Below are 19,120 nucleotides of genomic sequence, written 5' to 3'. Positions count from 1 at the left end.
TCTATGCTAATGTCACGTGACCTAGATAGGATTTCCTACCTAACCTCGGTTCACTTTTCAGCCAAACACGACATCTACCCCTTGGGGCTTTTATAAACATGTGGTCCCAATAACTCTCAACTTCAGTTGAGCTACAATCTGACAATGTCTGTCTGCCTGTCTGTCACAAAAGGCTGGAGACTTCAAAAATGCTTGGATTTGGCTGAAATTTGGCACACTTATTCCTTGGGTGAATATCTGGGGGTGTTTTTCATTTTTCGAAAATTTTGATTTGTGGGGCCTGCGGACGAGTTTTTCGCCAAAACGAGGTTAAAACTTTGGAGTAGCCTGGAGACTTCAAAAATGGTAGGATTTGGCTGATATTTGGCACACTTGTTCCTTGGGTGAATATTAGGTTGTTTTTTTTTCACTTTTCAAAAATTTTGATTTTTGGGGCCAGGGGAAGAGTTTTTCGCCAAAATGAGGGTAAAACTTGGGGCAGCCTGGAGACTTCAGAAATTGTTCGATTTGGCTGAAATTTTGCACACTTGTTCCATAGGTGAATATCTGGGGGCGTTTTTTTTTCATTTTTCATTTTTTTGATTTTTGGGGCCTGGGGACGAGTTTTTTGCCAAAACGAGGCTAAAACTTTGAAGCAGCCTGCATGCCTCCAAAATTGTCGGATTTGGCTGAAATTTGGCACACTTCTTTATTGGGTGAATATCTGGGGGTCTACAATTGGGCCTCTGAATAATTTGAAGCCACTGAAGTTGAGCCCAGTGCGTTGCGCACGTTCGACTATATCACTCAATGTGGGTCAATTTATAAATGAAAATCTTCCGTGCAGAAATCATTTTACCAACATTAAAAAACCCGGTAGACCTACAAGTATAGGACCGAAAGAATTGATCGACCCCATATGAGACCAGTGGCCTTTGATAGGTCAAAAGAGCTCACTAAATGAAATTCGTCCGACTCAAAAATTATGGGTTTATCTGGGCAAAGTTTTGTTGCAAATGCCACAAAGAAAATTTCTTTGACTTTTGTTTACCTTTCTTTTTCTCTGACTTTTTCTTCGCTTGTTTTTTCGATGATTTTTCTGACGCATCTGCTCTCGATGACGTCATACCGTTGGTCCGTGACGTCGTCCCACCGCCGCCGTTATTTCTGGCCGTCTTTTTCACGCCGCCGTTTTGTGATGAAGATAAAGATCTATCGGTACTGCGCGACGTTGCTTTTCCTGTTTGAAAATTTCAAATCAAATTAAAGATGTTTCAAATTAGAAAGTCTTGCCTGGAAAGTTTTATTGTCTTATATCAGTGAACCTAAATATTTGAATATTCGTTCGAGTCATTAACATTTGACGTTTGAACCTTGAAAAAAGTTTAATTGAATTGTAGTAATACCTTAATATGATATGATATGCAATATTGTTGTTAACACTTGACCCAATACGCTATTTGGAAAACAGACTGACATTTTTGTCAAAACATGGGATAATTTGAGGCTAATGATGTATTGCATTACAATGAAATAGATCCATTTTATATCATCCACATCCACATATAACAGCCCTCCTTCACTGTAAAAGTTGGATGTTCTTATAAAAATGTGTAACTTAAGGGAAGGAAATATCGAGGGAACAAATTTTCGCAGAATTTAATCTCGTGTTTTTTTGACAAATCCCTGAAATTAAATTCCTCGACACACGAATATTCTCATTATTTAAATAGTCACTTATAATATTGGTCTTTTTGGAGCAAAATATTTCTTCTTCCGAATTTTGAGCTGTGAACCACGAAATTAAATTCCGTGAAAATTTCTTTCCGGATAGAATTTACCTTTGTTGGATCGTGATGAATTTCGTTCCGGTTGTCTTGCTGATTTTTTTGGTTGAAGAAGTTTTTCAATGTCCGATTTTCGTACGCGTGCTGAGTAAGCGTTTTTTTTATACTTCGATGAAGATTGCCCTATAGAGAAGATTTATGTTGGAATTAATTTGTTTCTTCAAATTCTCAGCCTATCAAAACCAAAATTACATTCGCTTTAAGTTCGCACGAACCTCTGTGAATTTTTACCTTTTACATGCAATGAATTTCAAACATTGTATAGTTGACGCTCTCTATTAATTTGGTTTTCAAGGGGAATTGAATAAGAGGGCGTATCGATAGTAAAGCATCGTTTTGAGAGTTTCTTGAGTGATTTTCAATATTATCGAATAGTGGAGCGTATCGAATAGTTGAACGTCGAAATAGAGCGCGTCAACAATACGATTAATATTATCACGTGATTATCCCGATTTTTCATAATTTTTCCCGATTTACTTACGTCTTCGTCCATCGGGTTCACTTCGGGCGGAATCGGATTTCATGGTGAGTCGACTATGAGCAATGACTGTATCTCCACTATTGTAAAGTTGCTCACATGATGAAATCTAAAAGAAGAATTTTATCAGTTTGTAAGATCATAGGAAATGCAATCTTTAACCTTCAATATCTTAATTATTACTAGCTTATAATACTTAATTCTAACAATTCCTTAAAACTTATTATCTAAACTGGACTTGAATTAAGAATACAATTCTCTGGTTAATCTGTAGATAATAATGAATTTCCAAGATGATTAGATAGGTGTTTAAGATTGAGATGTCTAGTATACAATTCAATTGTAAAATTCAAAATACTCATAATTTAAGCCAAATTTTATGAGTCATGAAATTTAGCTTGATTTTTGAGGATTTTTCTTTGTATGAAAATCTGTCGCCTTTTTTGGGATAAACTGTATTACACAGACTCTAATCGACACCGACTCCAGTCTAACCCTTTTCACGATATGCATCATTGCAATGTCTTATGACATCACATCATAGACCCAACAGCTGATTGGTTATAAGTGACGTCAAATCAGTCAATATGTCACTTTCAACCAATCAGCTGTTGGGTCCGTGGAAGACATTGCAATGGTGCTTATCATGAATATTACCTTTTGTCCTTCTGTATTCACCAGAGCTGCAACCGGTCCACCATTCAGCCTCAATGCAGTACTCAAGTCTTGTAAAACCATTCCGAAATTCTCCATCTTTGGAGTCAACACAAACCTCGTCATATTATCTTGATTCTCGTTAGAAACGACCGTCAACATCTTCGGTTGTCGTCGTTTAACGAACAATTTCTCCTCTTTGTTGGCGGATCTGTATCGTAAATTAGACGGTGGACGTGGTATGATAAACGGTTTCTTAGCGTTACGTTTTGTTCCGTATTCCAACCGTTTTATCTTACGTTGTGACGTAGCTACGTATTGTTTACCGTCGACTAGATCGTCGATTTCATCAACGCGGTTACGGCCCATCGGCGTATAAATGTTCCGTACCCCGTACGGGAGCGGTACACGGCTTGATAAGTCATCAAGTAATACGTCAAAGTTTCCGTAACGTTTTTCGTTGACGGTGATAGGGACGGCGTTGAAATTGATATCCCCGTCTTTGAAAATCTCGATACGTTTTGAATCTGACTGTGTCATCTTTGCGGGGATGTTCTTTATTTACGGATCTGACTTTTTCTAGAGTTTTTTTTCTAATCGGTTTTATTCTTTTCCTTTGGAAGATTAAATTCGGAACATAATCATTAATTTAACGAGAATATTTGGGGGTAAAAGGAAGCGACAGAAAGGGTGGCACCTCCATGCTGACTCAGATAGATAAAAGCTACTTCTTAACGCAACAATAACCTCCAAGCAAAATAAAAGTGACCTCAGATTCTGTAATTCCTCAGATTTTGTAAACAAAAAAATAGCAAAGTTGATTTAGAACAAATTTACAATCGAGTATCAATAAGATTAAATTCAAAAGATAATTATTCATTCCAGTGGATTTTGACCAATAAAGTATAACCAAAGGCTCAAGTTAAATCTCCTTTATTTCCTACATACGTTGCGGGGTCTTTCATATAAACGCAGTCAACCCCAACAATGTTTGGCCAAAGACTAGAGTCGAATCCTCTATGCAGGATTTGAAGCCATCAATTTCCTACATAAGTTGCACGGCCTGCGTAGTTTTTGTACAAATGCTAGATTGGAATTAAAAAAAACGAGAAAACAAAGAAATTTCTGGATTCAATTCGTCATCCGAAATGCGGTGGAAATTTCGAGACTTCCCTTTTTCTTGCTTGAGAAGGGTTACAGATTTGCCTCAAAACTTTTTTCTTTTTTTATACTTTTTTTTTACATTGAATTCCAGATAGGAATGAAATCAAAGTCAATCTGCCAGTGTGGGTGAGATTGTAGGGTATTTTTCCCACCGAGGACAAAATTTTGGCCAAATTTTCCATCGGGTTTGTGGCACAGGGGTGTGCTTTGGTAGCACCAGAAAAGAATTGAAAGTGATATCCGAAAAAAATCTCTGTTCTGCAACTGTTGTTCTGAAAGTCTGAAAATCGAAAATTTTCAATCGAAAATAATAAAGAAAAAAACAAAATACTAGCGAAAAAAAGATAACTTTTTAGTCAAAAACAATGAAAAATTATCACTAAGATTTACGAAAATAAGAAAAATATCTGAAAAATGTGAGATTTCCAAAAGTAAATCTTTAAAAATATACCCTAAACAAGATACTCAACTACAGTTTATAACCAATCAACCATTTCAACTTTTACAGACTATTTTGTTTTTATTCTACCATCTTGAAAAAATTTTGAAATGAGGTTACCGCTAGTAACTCAAAACAACTATATGAAGTCCTTGACATTTCATTTAAAGAAATTTTAAAAATTTAAAATTCGCCTATTCTTTATTATCATTCAGTATGAAAAATATTTTTTATAAGAATAATGAAAATGTGAATGAAAATTTTTATGGTACACTAACAAACGGTACACGATTTTTTATAAGAACGTCCAAAGCTTTTATAGCCTTAGGATGTTCTTATCGTTTTATGCAAATGTTCTTAAACGATCTTATTTTTACCATTTTGTAACTACTCCTAGGTGCCAAATAAACGCCCCCCCCCCGCTTGTTAATTTTTCGAAAATTTTCCAACCACCCCGGACCTTATTAGGACCCCCCCCCGTTCATTAATCTCTAAGAATATTTTCAGCTGTCAAAGAGAAGGCCCCTTATTTTGCTCTAAATAGCCTGATTTTAGCCTATTTTTACCTTATTTTTGGGTTTCAGAAGTACAATTTCCAAGCCCCCCCGTATATTTGGAACCTAAGAGTACTTTTTGTGTATTTCCCTGACAAATTGCTTGATTCAGAGTTCATAAAGCCTTACAATGTTCTTAGCTTATTTTCAATATTTAGTTCATCGAAGTCTTTATGTTCTTATATAGTTTGTTCTAATAAAAAACATGTACGGTTGAAATTTGCTGTGATGATGGATTCGTTTTATTTGTTAGCACTTTTAAGCCTCATTTCTTAAAGTTCCTATTGAGAATCTTTTTTTGGGGTTTGGTCTTTAAACATTATTTGTTTCTTTGTTCACTGTTTTAATGAATATGACAGATTTGCATTATTATTTGTGAATTTTGTCTGTTTATTCTGGCATTAAGGCTGTTCTTAAACTGTCCTTAAACTGTTCTTACTGCATTCTCTCGACTTTTTTCATTATTTGAGCCTCGTTGTTCTTATAAAAAAAACAGAATAAGTATTTAACAAGAAAATCGATGGTAACGTAGAAGCGAGCGCAGAAGAAGAAAAGTTTACTTAATATACGTGACGAATTGCGTAATAAGCCTCCTGCCTTTTTGACCCGGTGAGAAAATTTCAATTTTGAAATAACTTTTTGACTTTTTTCTCTGTATTCTGCAATTAATATAACTAAATTATGCCTCGAGAGTATGGGGGGGATTCCCAGGGGCTTGCGTGACGCGTGAATTGGCTTTTTTTTCTGTCGTGTATACACTTTTCTTTTTATAAGAACATCCAAACATTTTGAAGCCTTAAAATGTTCTTAACTTTTTGAGTTTAAAAGCCTAAAAATGTTCTTAACATGTTCTTATTTTTACCATTGAGTATTTTTATCAATTTTCCTATGAAATTTGGGTGTTCTAGAGTCCGCAAAGCCTTAAAATTTTCCTACCTTGTTCTTAACATTTTGGCTGTTGAAGCCTTATGCTCTTATATAGCTTGTTCTTATAAAAAAGCGTGTGTGTGAATTTAGATATCATCGTCAGCGTGAAAATAAGTTTTTATTTGATTGAAATCGCGAATCAAGATTTTTTTGCGTGAACATGAAAAACAAATTCGCGAAAATCGCGAAAGTTTCTACTCGCAAAAGTTTGTACGCCTAAAGTACTGTCTAAATACAAGGAATATTTCGAAAATAAACGATTAATTACCAAAATTAACCTACAAAGTGTCATCTTATGATTTTTGAACCAGTGCAGAAAGATTATTTGTTTTGTTTTTCATCTTCATTTTGTTCTTCAATTTCATACCTGAGAGTTTTCATTCTATTGGAGAATTCTCCTCGAGAATACCTTTCCAACGGTGTAGATCTATAACTTTTTTTAACATAATATGAATAGAACGGTTTTTCGGAATTGCGGAAATCGACCCTTTTTTCTGCGGAATTTCGGAAATCAGGCAAAATTCCTTCGGTATGTCGGAACACTGAAATTGTTTCGGTATCGGAAATCTTTGAAATTTTGCTTCGAAATTTCGATATTATAAAGTTTTTATCCCTCTTTTTTCGGAATTCATACATTTGATGAAAAATTAGTCAAAACGAGGAAAATACCCAAAAAAATCGGTATCGGAATTGCAAGTATTTTTTTACGGAATTTTGGAAATTTTGGCAAAATTATACGGTATTTCGGAAATCGCAAACCCCGTACCCCCCCCTGAATAGGTACTGCGAGATTGTAAAAAAGTAAAACAGTAAAGTGCCCACAAACTTTTGAGGCAGACTTCAGTACCATTAATTGGAGAATTTAGGGAAAAACTCATTTCAACATATTCATGAAATGTCTTCTGGCATTATATCACGGGCCCAATAGTTGATTGGTTGAAAGTTACGTAAATTCAGTCAATACGTTACTTACAACCAATCAGCTGTTTGGTCCGTGAAAGATATTGCAAAGGGTTTTCTTGACGTATAAAATTTTGATGTTAGACCCTGTCTAAGAAACATGTTTACTTATTGGTTCCAAAATAGGTAATGATTTTTCAGTTCTGTCCTTTGTCCGCTTTTTCCATCTGCGATTCCACCCTTCTCTATTCTCTTATCTGCTGTACCGCTTGCTGGCTCTCTTTATTCGAAAATTTATCTGTTAGTGTTTTTCCCTTTTCGTCCTGTGCTGTGTTGTGCATTGAATTCTTGATATTCATGACGTAATCTATAATACGGAAACACCCCCAAAAACACCGGGCGTTGGCCACCAGTTTTGAATTTAAACAATGAAACTGGTGGCAAACTCTCGGTGTTTTTTCTGTGTTTCCATGTAATAAATTACGTCATGAATACTGTCAGTGTCATCATCGAAAAATTATTGTCTGGTCATACAGGGTCATATCCTTCATCAAAAAAATACTATCTGCTGTTAATCGATTACATCTTCTCCTGTACAAGCAGATAATTTGATAAGTCATCCTAGAAAATGGGTTGTGCTGGAGATCGTTATGGAATTTACCGATGGCAAAGGTATTTTTCCCACCAGAGATTATTTTTTTGGATGACTCTTGTAGTTGGAAGGGTTTGTGACACGCGTGTACTTAGAAAGGTGTTGCTTCGACGCTTACTCTAACCTGACTGGAGTAGAGAAGACTTTATGACTGATACAAATTTTCTTTCCAAATTATAATAAAAAAGGTTGCAAAACTTCCTGGTTAACAGAATTCTTACTCTCGGGTACCTAATTCATTTTTCGAAAATTTCCACCCAGGACATTTAATCCCCCCCCCCCCCGCTTATTCAGTTTTGAGATTTTTAAACCCCCCCCCCCCCTGCTTCCAAACCCCCAGCTATTAGGTACCCGAGAGTACTATCCCTGATTATCAAATCCCTTAAGTTATGCTTGCGTGATCAACTCATCCGAATACCCAATTACTTGTAAGCGATTCTTTAAAAAAATGATTTAAATTGTTTCTTATAATAAAATGAACTCCAATATTAATAAGGGACTAGATAGAAACAAACTTTCGGAACTGTATCAATTATTCAAGTAGCCAAGGATAATCAAAAAGCGAATTACTTTGTTACGAAGAAATATTTCAATTTCAACTTCAATATATTATGACGTTTTCTTTTTCTAAACTTATTGGTTAATTATTTATTTATTATATTTAACCCTTTTCATACTAGGGGGTATGTTTCAGCCTATACACCTTTTCGATCGTAGCCGCCAATTGCCGCGCGGGCATTTTTTTGTCCGCTTTATCTCACTAAAACTGCCCCAGTCCTTTTTTCGCACCTATAGACAATAGAAAAATTTGTCAAAAAAGGATAGGATCGAGTTTAAGGTGATAATCAAATAATTGTGTGGCACGCGCCTGACCGCGCGACTACGGTCGAAAAGGTGTATTCGGGGGTGAAACCATAGTCACTATAAAAAACCCCGGCCTGGCAATGTATTGTTTTAGCTTTTTGTTCAATTTTCTTTTTTTACAAACAAAAGACAAGTTGCGATCTTATGCATACTTTTTGATCACGTTACCGAAATCTCCTCCTTGGGATTGGTCTTTTTTCTAATCACGTGATCAAAAAGCTTGCAAAATAAATCGATTTTGGTACGTAAGCTCTATCTTTTAACAATAAAATGAGACGGAAGCCAAGTTTTTTTTATAATGACTATGGTGAAACTAATGTTAATAGCTCCTGAAATAATAAATTTTTTTTCTGTAAATTCCTAACTTTTATTTAGCTTCAAAATAAATAAAAAAAATTTGACACCTAAAAATTTTCACACGTTGAACATGATGACATTTCTGACAGTAAGGTGTCACAAAAATTGACACATTTCCAATACGAATTTATTTTTTATGTCAAATATATCCTTTAAACCGTAATTTTTTGAATATTTGAAATAAAATAAAATAAGCATTTGAGACTCCGGGAACTGTTTTTAAAAGTCTTTTTACAAGAACAAAGGTAATTTTTGGTTTTTGCTCACTTTGGGAATGATGAGTGACGTCATCAAAAATATTTTTCTGTCAAAAGTTACTTTATATGACAAGGATCTTGTGTGCCAAATTTCATCCAAACAGACCCGCAAGATCAAAAGTTGAAGGGGGTACAGGAGCAGCACCCCCCTAATTTTGAACCGCCCCTAAAAGCCTAGTATGAATGAGTTAAGGCCTCCACTTGCGCGCACTTCGATCGCACTTTTTCGAGCAAAGCTTCCACGCTATTGGTCAAAAGAAAATTGAAGCAATTCTATTGGCGCTATCTGACGTAACGGTTGAAAAAAGTTGAAATGTGTTCAACTCTTTTTTCGAGCGCGCGCTACATCTTTATGACGTAATCTTTTTTCCAAGCAAAAAGGATTGAAGCCAAATTGTGAAATCCGAGCGCGCGCAAGCCAGAGACCGGCCTTTAAACGTTTCTTTGAAAGTTCATTTCTTCATTGACTAGTTACCTCTCGACTTAAAAACGAAAACAAATATTAGGATAGGATTTTATTCGCCCCAGCAATCGTGGGCGGCCGCCTAAACATTATGAAGACTGTTTTTTTTTTGATAGGATAGCTAAACTTTCTCATTCCGGGGCAAATATTCTTTGTGCATTTCCGGGATCCTTCCGCTGTTTTTACAGGCATATACCGGCTAAAAACATTCATGAAAAATGGAAAACAATGAGATTGAAAACAACATTTGAGTCTATTACAATTAACTTAAAAATAGTTAAAAATCGTTTTTCTACATTTTTTACAATATATTTTTCCTCAATATTTTTAGGGGACTACAAGTGATTTACACCAAAAATTCATTATTCATTAATTTTTAATTTTTATTACATCTTTTGACGAATCTTTATTATCATTTCTTTTCTTATGTTAATGGGCCCAGCGCTAAACAAGTGAGACTTTTATAGTTCTTTTTATAATCCCTATGGGATTATTTTTGTCATTGGATGATAGTTTTTTTGAAGTGGAAGTTGATTTTTTCAGCACATTTACAATTTCTAGGAAATATTACATTCCTTTTGACTTCAAGGAGTTGAATTAACCTATTTAGTAATTTTTTTTAAATTTTGGTAAATACGAAATTACCATTTCCATTCACTTTTCATGACTTTTACTTTAGGCGTACAAACTTTGGCGAACATAAAATTTCGCAAATCTTTGGATAAAAATGAGAATTTTCGAATTAAATTGCCTTAAAAGTAAAAAATATTCCTTAAATCCTCTAAAAGCGGTTGTTCTTCGACTTTAAAAAAGGCATTAAAGGATAATAATATGCCGAAAACTTGATATTTATTACAATTTTGAGGTTTTATAGATTTCCAATTTTTTAAGAACTTTTTGCGAACATAAACTTTCGCAAATACACTCTTCTCGAGATGCATAAATTTATTGTTGTCCTCGTTTTCAAACAGATTTCATTGCTATAAAATTGCATATTCACAATGATAATTGTGTTGTTTACACCTCATGAGACATTTTGAATTTCAACAAGGAACTTGATTTCAAGTACTTTTGTTTTAGAGTTAATGTTTGCCTTTTGGGAATTTAACTTGGTTTAAATGTATAATTTCATAGCAATGAAATCTGTTTGAAAACGAGGACAACAATAAATTTATGCATCTCGAGAAGAGTGTATTGCCCTGATAAGACATTTACTTTCGCGAAAAAGGCCAAAATTCTCGAAAATCGCGAAATTTTGTACGCCTAAAGTATTCTGAACAGGGTTTCTTAATCGCAGAATTCTAAAAAAACAATAGTGAGTATAGTACCCTAATAATAGTAACATGAATTGGTAAATGATATCAGCACTCTAAATAGCGCACCGCGCTGAATCTAAAAATATATTTTATTTTTGACATAATCATTAATCTCGATGTGTTTGTACGAGCTCCAATCCCATCAACCTTTGCGTTAATCTCTTTTGCACGTTGATTGTATCATTTGACTTGCACGTATCTTTAATTGAGCTGCATTGAATTGTGGGATTGCAACTCGTACAAATGTCAAAAAAAGTGAAAAGTAATAATTATGACGTATGAGTTGCAGAGCGCTATTAAATACAATCGGAATTCGCAAAGCGTCTATTTATTAGCAAATTTTTGTCACTATTTTGTGTATATGAAACATTTTCTTTTCCCTAAAAATTCGCATAGAAATATACTTTTCAAGCAAAATAGAAAAATGTTCAAAAAGGAAAGCAAACGTTTTTCAATATTTATACTCATTGCTGGTGCAATTGCCTTACAATTGACCGCGATCCAGACTGAATGGTGGTGGCAACAAGCATCGCCAGTTAGAAGTGTTGCAGAGATTAAATCATCCAAGATCTTCTTTTGGAAAGGTTTAAGGAAAGCGTGTTTGTCAATTCCACCGGCAACCGAAGAAATATGTAAACCACTGAAGGATTATGGGATGGATGGAGGTAAGTTACGTGATTTTACATTATAGATACTGTCCTCGACTACATGTATTTTGTCTACCCATATAACAGACTTGCATTATGCTTAGCATTCTATTGTTCTTAAACAATAGAGCCACTGTTAAAGGGACATTACAGTAGTAAAATGTAAACATTGCGCGCACCACGTGTCATTAAAGAGAACAATTAAAATCACGTGTCCAAAACAAACTTGTAAAACAATTGAACAATCATAATTATCCATATTTGGTTTGATTTCTCATTTTGACATGTGACATTTGTTTTGATTTTGTATCCGCTGCATACAGTTTGTTTATAAATTTCGCAAGTACTGTTATGTCCCTTTAAGGTACCAAAAACTGAGCCTGCAAATGCTCATAAACTTTATGCTTATAAAAAATATGAAGGTTGTTCCAAATCGTTTCAGAGGGTGTATCTGCCACAACTATCGTGGGTGTGCGTTACACCACTATAACGATTGGGTGTTTTAGAGTCCGTAAAGCTTTAAATTGTTCTTAACTTGTTGTTAATATTTTGGTAATGAAAGCCTCATGTTCTTATAAAGATTGTTCTTGTTTTATCAGATTCGATAACGGCAGTCCGCTGGTTAATGTATATTTCAATTGGAATTGCATGTTTGGAGCTTGTTTCCATGGTGATCATCTATTTGGTAACTCGTCGTTTATTCATGGACCTCGTGGCTATTTCGTCGTTACTTGCTGGTGAGCTGGCTTTTATCAATTATTTCAGAGCTGGAATATACTAAAAGATGCCATTGGATTGCCTTTGAAAGAGGGCAACTTGCAACTATATTTACCTTATTTTTGGGTTTTTGCATTACAATTTCCAATCCCCCCCGGCAATGAGGTTCCCCCCGTTTATTAAAATTTTGAAAATTTTCCAAACCTCCCCCCCCCCTCCCCGTTGTTGTTTTTCAGCTTTTAAATTTTTTACCTTGTTCTTAATTTGGGATCAAAGCTTTGCTCTTAGGTTCAAAATAAACGGGGGGGTTAGAAAATTTTCAAGATTTAAATAAACGGGGGGACCCAAAAATAAGGTAAATATAGGCTAAAATCAGGCTATTTTGAGCAAAATAAGGGGCGTTCTCTTTGACAGCTGAAAATAATCTTAAAAATTAATAAACGGGGTTCTTAATAAGGTTCGGGGGGTTGGAAAACTTTCGAAAAATGAACAAGCGGGGGGCCCATTTATTTGGAACCTACGAGTATGTTCTTACAGTGGAGTCTCCATAACTCGAACATGCACGGGGGAATACAAATTTGTTCGAGTTTAAGAAATCTCGAGTTATGGAGCAAGGTTTATAAGGCATTGTTAACTGAATGGACCATTTAACTTGTTTGAGTTAAGGCCCCTAAGGAGACATTCAAGTAGTAGAGGTTCGAGTTAAAGAGGCTCCACTGTATCAGTGGCGTTGTGGCAGGGGGGCCGGGGGGGGCATTCCCCCCCCCCCCCAGCGGAGCTTTAGTGAAGGGGCTCCGAAGAGCAAGGGGCACCAAAAGAGATTTTTTTTAAAACGCCCCAATCTTAAAAATCATACTTTATGCACCTTAAATTGCGCCCCAGGACCAATTTTTCTGAGATAGTTTTAAAATACTTGCAATTTTTTTTCGCTCGCAATACAACTAATTGGTAATTTCTTTGCAATCTAGCTAAATTTTACAAGTTTTCTTGTGTACAACATAGCATTATTAAATGAAAACCTAACTGCACCCCAAGACCAATTTGCTGACAACAATATTGAAATCATAAATCATAAATTTTTTCGCTCACATCGCTCGCATTACACATTGTTTCTTTAATTTGTCAAATTTGTCTATTTTTATTTAGTGATTTAGGGTATCTTGGCAGTCGATTCTCAGAATTTTCTAGTCCCTTTTCCATTCATCAAAGATATCTAAACTAAATATTTCCTTCCTCATTATGCCTAGGCAAATGAATTAGTAAAAGCCTAGAAACTGGTGGGTGGGGGCACCACTTTGAAAGATTGGGGGGAGGGGCGCCATTTAAAAAAAATTGACTTTGGCCCCTCCAGAAAAATTTTCCCACAACGCCACTGCACTGTATATAGTTTGTTCTTATACATTTCAGCATTGGTGGCGACAGCTGGTCTTGGTCTGTACACCAAAGAAAACCCAACGTTGTTTAGTTTCTTTGATCTCTATGGTTACTCATACATCTGTGGATGGTTAGGTGTCTGTTGTCATGTGCTAGCCTCATATGCTTCACTGTTACTACGTTTGGACCATAATGGCGTCTCGTTCCTTGGTGAAAAAGAAATGGTTCGCCATGATCGCAAAAAGTCGACCGCCGTTGAACTTGAATGAAATTTTAATTCGAATTCGAAATGAAATACAATCCAAACAAACGGGGAAACGGGAGTTTTTCGGTATCAGTTACGTATGATTCATCACAAAAGTCGTGCTTTTTCTACATCTATGAAGAAACGGCTTTAAACTCTCGCACGCTATATTTTTCATGCATAACCATCAACTTTTACGGACGATAGCATCTCTTTTGTTCATATTATCTTTGTTTTGCTTTCGTTTGGTCATTGGGCTCTTCCAGAAAAAGTCCGTTCATGGGGAGTGGTGGATGAATTGTCCAGGGGTATTGAAAAAATGCCAAAAAATTGTAATGTTGACGGGTAATTTTTTGTGTCGACGGGGTTGATTTGATGTTTTTTCAGGGGTATAACCGTGTCCAGGGGGTCAAAAATCAAAATGTCCAGGGGTAATTCATGAAAAAATAATATATCCTCCACCCCACATGAACGGATTTTTTCTGGAAAACCAAAGCATTTTTATTTCATTTGCATTTTTAAGGTATATAATGAGATGAAAATGTAGTAGACAAATGAAATTTCTTTGAAAAATGGTGAGAAATAGAGCAAAATGACTCTTCAATGCGTCTGAAAAAGGAGGGAGGAAAAAAACACTTTAGAAGTCGTTGCATTGCTTTTGAATTGCTTTTGAGGCAACCACAAGCAAAAAATCAGCGTTTTGATACTGGTTTAAGCCAGTTAACCAAGCCCTTGTGGTTTGTCCTTGTGCTTAGACTGCAGTGGGTGACTTTCAAAGACTTTGAATGGGTTTGGAAAGCACCCAGAACCTCTTGGGAACTTGTTTTGCATCGATATTGAAGTATTTTGCAAATATTGCAGAAGTCTACAAACCTTTTGTCCATGATTGTGGTAAATTTGTTGTTTCTCATTCAAAATACTTTAAAACATGTCAGGAATTTTTCCATTGTGATATTATTGGCTACTTTTTAAATGCCGATTTTAAAAGTACTCAAGCACCATGTGACTCATCCTCGTTCCCTGTGTATTATCGGCTCGTTGCTGTTTTACTGGTAGTGCAAGGATATTCTTTTGCGAACCGTGGTGCAGTGGTAGAGCATCCGGCTACGATTCGCAAGGTTGTGGGTTCAACCCCCAGCCGGGTCATACCAAAGATTCTCAAAATGGTAATTGATGCCTCTCTGCTCGATGCTCAGCAATTAAGGATAAGTGGAGAAATCCAGGGAGAAAGAGTGGCGCCCTCCCCTACCTTCGGGTAGATAGCTATCGAAAGGGGAGCCTTCGGGTCTCCTCCGACTGCGGTTGCAGCCTTACTTACTGGTAGTGCAAGAGTATTCTTTTGCACCAAAAAGCCGATAATACACAGGGAACGAGGATGAGTTACAAAGTGCTTGAGTACTTTATTTCCGAATCATTTCATAACTGGTACATATAATGTTGTAACATCGCCCATATGACGTCTATATTCTAACGTTAGATGGACATTCAAACAACGTTGGGTTCACGCCTCCTGCTACAAAATCCCTGACGCAATTGTGCAATTTGATGAAATTCTGTAATCCCTAAAACTTCCAGATATTAAGGTTTTCCTAGACGATGCTATCGTCCGTATAATATGTTATTATGATATAACATAGTTTGTATATAATAAAACGTAATATGTTTCGCGGTGGATAGAGTCTGTGTTTACGACAACAGCCACTCCCGTAAAAAATTCACGTCTTCACGTTTGTTCATTTTAGATGAAACTCGTCTTAGACTATAGCATAGTCTAAGGTTTTCCCAACCTTCACAGCTTTAGTATTTTGGAAGAAAATTTCTCTACTCAACCTTAATTCAAGAATTTATAGCATAACGGTGTGAATCCTTCACAAAAAATCGTTTAAAGTATAAAATATATGCTTATGTCAAAAAGGGTCTTAAAATATTTGTCCAAATCTTCTTTTGTTTGATTTTTGTTTGACTTATGAAGTCAACAATGTTTAATGAAACATGAAAATCTTTGTCTGTTTTGACTTTTTTAGATTATTTTCTTTAGAGCTTGTGCGAATCGAAGTTTAGTGGTATATTGAGAAAAAATGAATTTGGTTGGAAATTTAAAGAACCTTAAAGCAAAACAGATTTGAATTTAATAGATTTTATAGAAAGTCTTCATATATATTGGAAAAGTTGACTGATTCAAAAAGATCATCACCTTTTTTGCCTTTTGTTCCTAACAAAAATTAATTTTCCGTATTTTTATCGAGATTAGCTGGTATAAGAAACAATATACACACTTGAACACATTTGAATGGAAAACATGTTTAAAATAGAGAAAAAAGCATTTATCTTGATCCTGCTCTGCGCCGTCTCTTTCATTTTTACCGCTCTTGGTACTGGTGGGAATGCATGGGTTCGACAAGAATTGAAAAGACAAGATGGTAGCCAAGTCACGGTACGTGGCTTATGGAAATATTGTTCAACAACGTGTCTTAGTTATACTGTTACATCTAGTAAGTTCGAGTTTGTTTTTGCTTTTTCGGTGCCGGCGTTTTGCATAAGATTCCATTAATCCCACACTAAGATTCTCCTCATATCTGTGAGATTTTTCCACTATTTTCCCTGGGAAAGCCGGCACGAAATTGGAAAGGGTTAGTTTCTAAAGTTACGGAAAATCTTGTGTTTAATTAACGAAACAGTCTAACTTTCCTTTTCAAATATCCGTATTCTGGTCTTTTTTCACTTTTCTAGCGGAAAAAGACCAGTGCTCCGGGTAGTTGGAATATGAGCTTCGGAAAGTTAGGCTATTTCCTAAGTAAACGCAAGATTTTCCGTACCTTTCGAACTTTTTAAAACCCTTTCCAGCCTCATGCTGGCTATCCCGGGAAAAATGGCGACAAAATTCCAGAAAAGTCAGGAGAATCTTCGCGCGGGAAAAGGACCTTATGCAAAACGACGGCACGGCCTTTTTCTCACTTTCAAATAAATCTTTCAATAAATTACATCACGATTAACGCGCTTACCCTGTTTTCAAAATATGACTATGAGGAATCCTTCTATGAGGATTTTATGAGAAGTTTACTCTTTATATAAAGGTCAGTGGTGGAAATCAGTTTGTGCATCTGGATCATAGATTTATAAAGCCAGAAGGGCTAGATATCGTGCTTTTGCTGAAAAGTGTGCCGTGGTTAGGTAGGAAATTCTACCTAAGTCACGTGACATTACAATTGAATTTCAGCGCTTGACCAATCAGAAGCTTCGCGGGTTTTCGAAAACAATAGCAGTAATATTTTTTGTGATATTCATTTTTTTTTTGCTTGGAAGAGCTTAAAGCACTCCATCTAGCCCTTCGGGCTTTATAAATTTATGGTCTAGATGTGAAGGCATTCTGTTTATATACTTTCAGGTTACTTGATGGCTTGTCGTGCTTTGACAGTCATTTCCTCCATTTGTTCTTTCGTGGCCCTATGTTTGTCCGTGGTTGGTCACGCTTCACATATCAAACCGTACTTGCTACCCGTAGCTACAATGGGATCGGGTACGTAAATACTTAGTATTACAGTCAATGAGCTTTATATAGATCCATGAGGCAATTTCTTAATCCCGGCAAAGCAAAACCTTTTGATTGGAGTTCTTTCGAAAGTTGTACCCTAATGGTAGTACTCAGTAGTGGTGTAAATGCACTGAGATCGCTGGATCTACTTTCCCCCGCAATTGCTTCTTTACGGATATCACATTCAAAAAAACTCCAATCAAAGGATGAGCTTTGTCCATGATTAATAAATGTCAGCGATTACAGCACGTTCGTTGGATTAATTTTGCGAGATATTACGTCATCTTTTAGTAAAATGTTGGATTAGCGTCAAACTGCTGACCACAATAGATTTACATCAAAAGATTTTAGAACAAAAACATATATTTTTAGCATCGCCTTTATGCTATAAGACTTTATAAGAGTATTAAACCTTCCAGGGCTGTTCTAATAGACCGGGTAAGATTTTTTAGCTAATAGGGATAAAAATAATTGACTGAAACTCGATTGGGATCGATATTACCATACTTTTTATGCTTGGGGATTTCAATTCTTCTGTTTTCAAGTCAGAAAATTCAGTGGGGATGTGAAAAAATAGCACAATATAAATTTCAGTGAGGATTGGTTTATTTGATTATTTTCAGTGGGGACAAGAATTGGAGGATGATTTTCCACCGGGACAATATTTTGGACACTTTTTCCAGTGGGAAGGGTTTCCAGTGGGTCTGTGAGAAGGGGATGTCCTGCTAAACCTGATCTAATCCTCTTTGCTTTAAGAATGACCATTCATAACAGTTTGGTATCTGAAAGGGCAACTTGTGCTATTTTTTTGTACATCTTATCTTTATGAGAGTTAGGGGCAACTCATACTAATACACCCCACCCCCTTCTCACAGATCTGCTACGAACCCTTCCAACTGGAAAAATTGGCCAAAATATCGTCTCCGGTGGGAAATCATCCTGTAATGTTTTTCCCCACTGAAAATGATCAAATAAACCAATCCTTCATGCAAAATAATATGCTATTTTTCCCATCCCCACTGAACTTTTTGACTTGAAACAAAAGAATTTAAATTCAGCCAAAAAGATATGTAAATAAAAATGCCCATCCCAGTTTCAGTTCGTTATTTTCATCCCCATCAGGCGTAGTGGTATAGTGGTTATCGTGCTTGACTTCTTCCAGGAGGCCCGAGTTCGATACCGACTGTGGCACTACAATTCAATTGGTAAGTGAATGCTCCTTCACCCGGGTCAACCCATGCCATATGAGGGGAATTGGGTACAATAACTATGATATAAGAGTATGAGTAGATATTCCAGACATTGTGATGTGCTTGTGAGACACTTCTATCTATTTTCATCCCCACTGGATGGAAAAATTCTACCGGGGCTTCTAATCTTTTTGTACATTCTCTTTTTATTTTTCCATAGTTGTGTCAATGTTCATCGCAATTCTTGTTTACATCAGTAAAAATATTTGGATTTCATTTCTCTATACTTCGTATGGTTGGACATTTATCATTGCTTGGTTAGCTATCGTTTTGAACCTACTGACAGCAATTGTATCTTTGATATTCACTCGACAGCAAGAATCATAAACGACTTTTTCATTTATATACTTCAGACAATTTTCGACCAAAAATGTTTAGATTTCGTTTCTCTATAACTTCTTATGGTTGGACCTTTATCGTTGCTTGGTTAGCTATCGTCTTGAACCTACTGACTGCAATTGTATCTTTGATATTCACTAGGCAACAAAAATCATAAACAAACGAC

General features: G+C 35.9%; 3 protein-coding genes across 4 annotated transcripts in view; 2 read left to right on the top strand and 1 right to left on the bottom strand.

Moving 5' to 3' along the window:
• The window catches only part of LOC136820530 (dentin sialophosphoprotein-like), a 36,617-nt gene extending 33,051 nt beyond the window's left edge, over positions 1 to 3,566 (bottom strand). For both annotated transcript variants that reach the window (XM_067076726.1, XM_067076720.1), the window contains exons 1-4: positions 2,962 to 3,566; positions 2,308 to 2,413; positions 1,821 to 1,949; positions 1,031 to 1,219 (exon numbers count right to left, since the gene is read on the bottom strand). In XM_067076726.1, coding sequence (XP_066932827.1) covers positions 1,031 to 1,219; positions 1,821 to 1,949; positions 2,308 to 2,413; positions 2,962 to 3,498 — 961 coding nt within the window. In that variant the 5' untranslated portion in view covers positions 3,499 to 3,566. The remainder of the gene's footprint in view (positions 1 to 1,030; positions 1,220 to 1,820; positions 1,950 to 2,307; positions 2,414 to 2,961) is intronic.
• A 7,685-nt stretch (positions 3,567 to 11,251) lies between these two features.
• LOC136820333 (uncharacterized) lies at positions 11,252 to 14,241 on the top strand. The gene is made up of 3 exons (XM_067076529.1): positions 11,252 to 11,516; positions 12,098 to 12,235; positions 13,623 to 14,241. Exons 1-3 carry the CDS (start codon positions 11,276 to 11,278, stop codon positions 13,856 to 13,858), a joined length of 615 nt encoding a protein of 204 aa, XP_066932630.1. The 5' UTR covers positions 11,252 to 11,275; the 3' UTR covers positions 13,859 to 14,241.
• A 1,859-nt stretch (positions 14,242 to 16,100) lies between these two features.
• Positions 16,101 to 19,116, top strand: LOC136820321 (claudin domain-containing protein 2-like). The gene is made up of 3 exons (XM_067076520.1): positions 16,101 to 16,325; positions 17,219 to 17,350; positions 18,776 to 19,116. Exons 1-3 carry the CDS (start codon positions 16,124 to 16,126, stop codon positions 18,940 to 18,942), a joined length of 501 nt encoding a protein of 166 aa, XP_066932621.1. The 5' UTR covers positions 16,101 to 16,123; the 3' UTR covers positions 18,943 to 19,116.
• Positions 19,117 to 19,120: the final 4 nt, after the last annotated feature.

This window comes from Clytia hemisphaerica, unplaced genomic scaffold (assembly GCF_902728285.1).
Source record: "Clytia hemisphaerica strain Z4C2 unplaced genomic scaffold, Clytia hemisphaerica genome assembly, whole genome shotgun sequence".
NCBI lineage: Eukaryota > Metazoa > Cnidaria > Hydrozoa > Leptothecata > Clytiidae > Clytia > Clytia hemisphaerica.
Note: the sequence above shows the minus strand (reverse complement) of the source record. Positions and strands in the feature narration are given on the sequence as shown.

Coding starts and splice junctions, on each gene's coding strand:
- LOC136820333 (XM_067076529.1), top strand. CDS start 11,276: ATGTTCAAAAAGGAAAGCAAACGTTTTTCAATATTTATACTCATTGCT. Junction 11,517..12,097: donor GGATTATGGGATGGATGGAG/GTAAGTTACGTG, acceptor TTGTTTTATCAG/ATTCGATAACGGCAGTCCGC. Junction 12,236..13,622: donor TATTTCGTCGTTACTTGCTG/GTGAGCTGGCTT, acceptor TATACATTTCAG/CATTGGTGGCGACAGCTGGT.
- LOC136820321 (XM_067076520.1), top strand. CDS start 16,124: ATGGAAAACATGTTTAAAATAGAGAAAAAAGCATTTATCTTGATCCTG. Junction 16,326..17,218: donor TAGTTATACTGTTACATCTA/GTAAGTTCGAGT, acceptor ATATACTTTCAG/GTTACTTGATGGCTTGTCGT. Junction 17,351..18,775: donor CGTAGCTACAATGGGATCGG/GTACGTAAATAC, acceptor ATTTTTCCATAG/TTGTGTCAATGTTCATCGCA.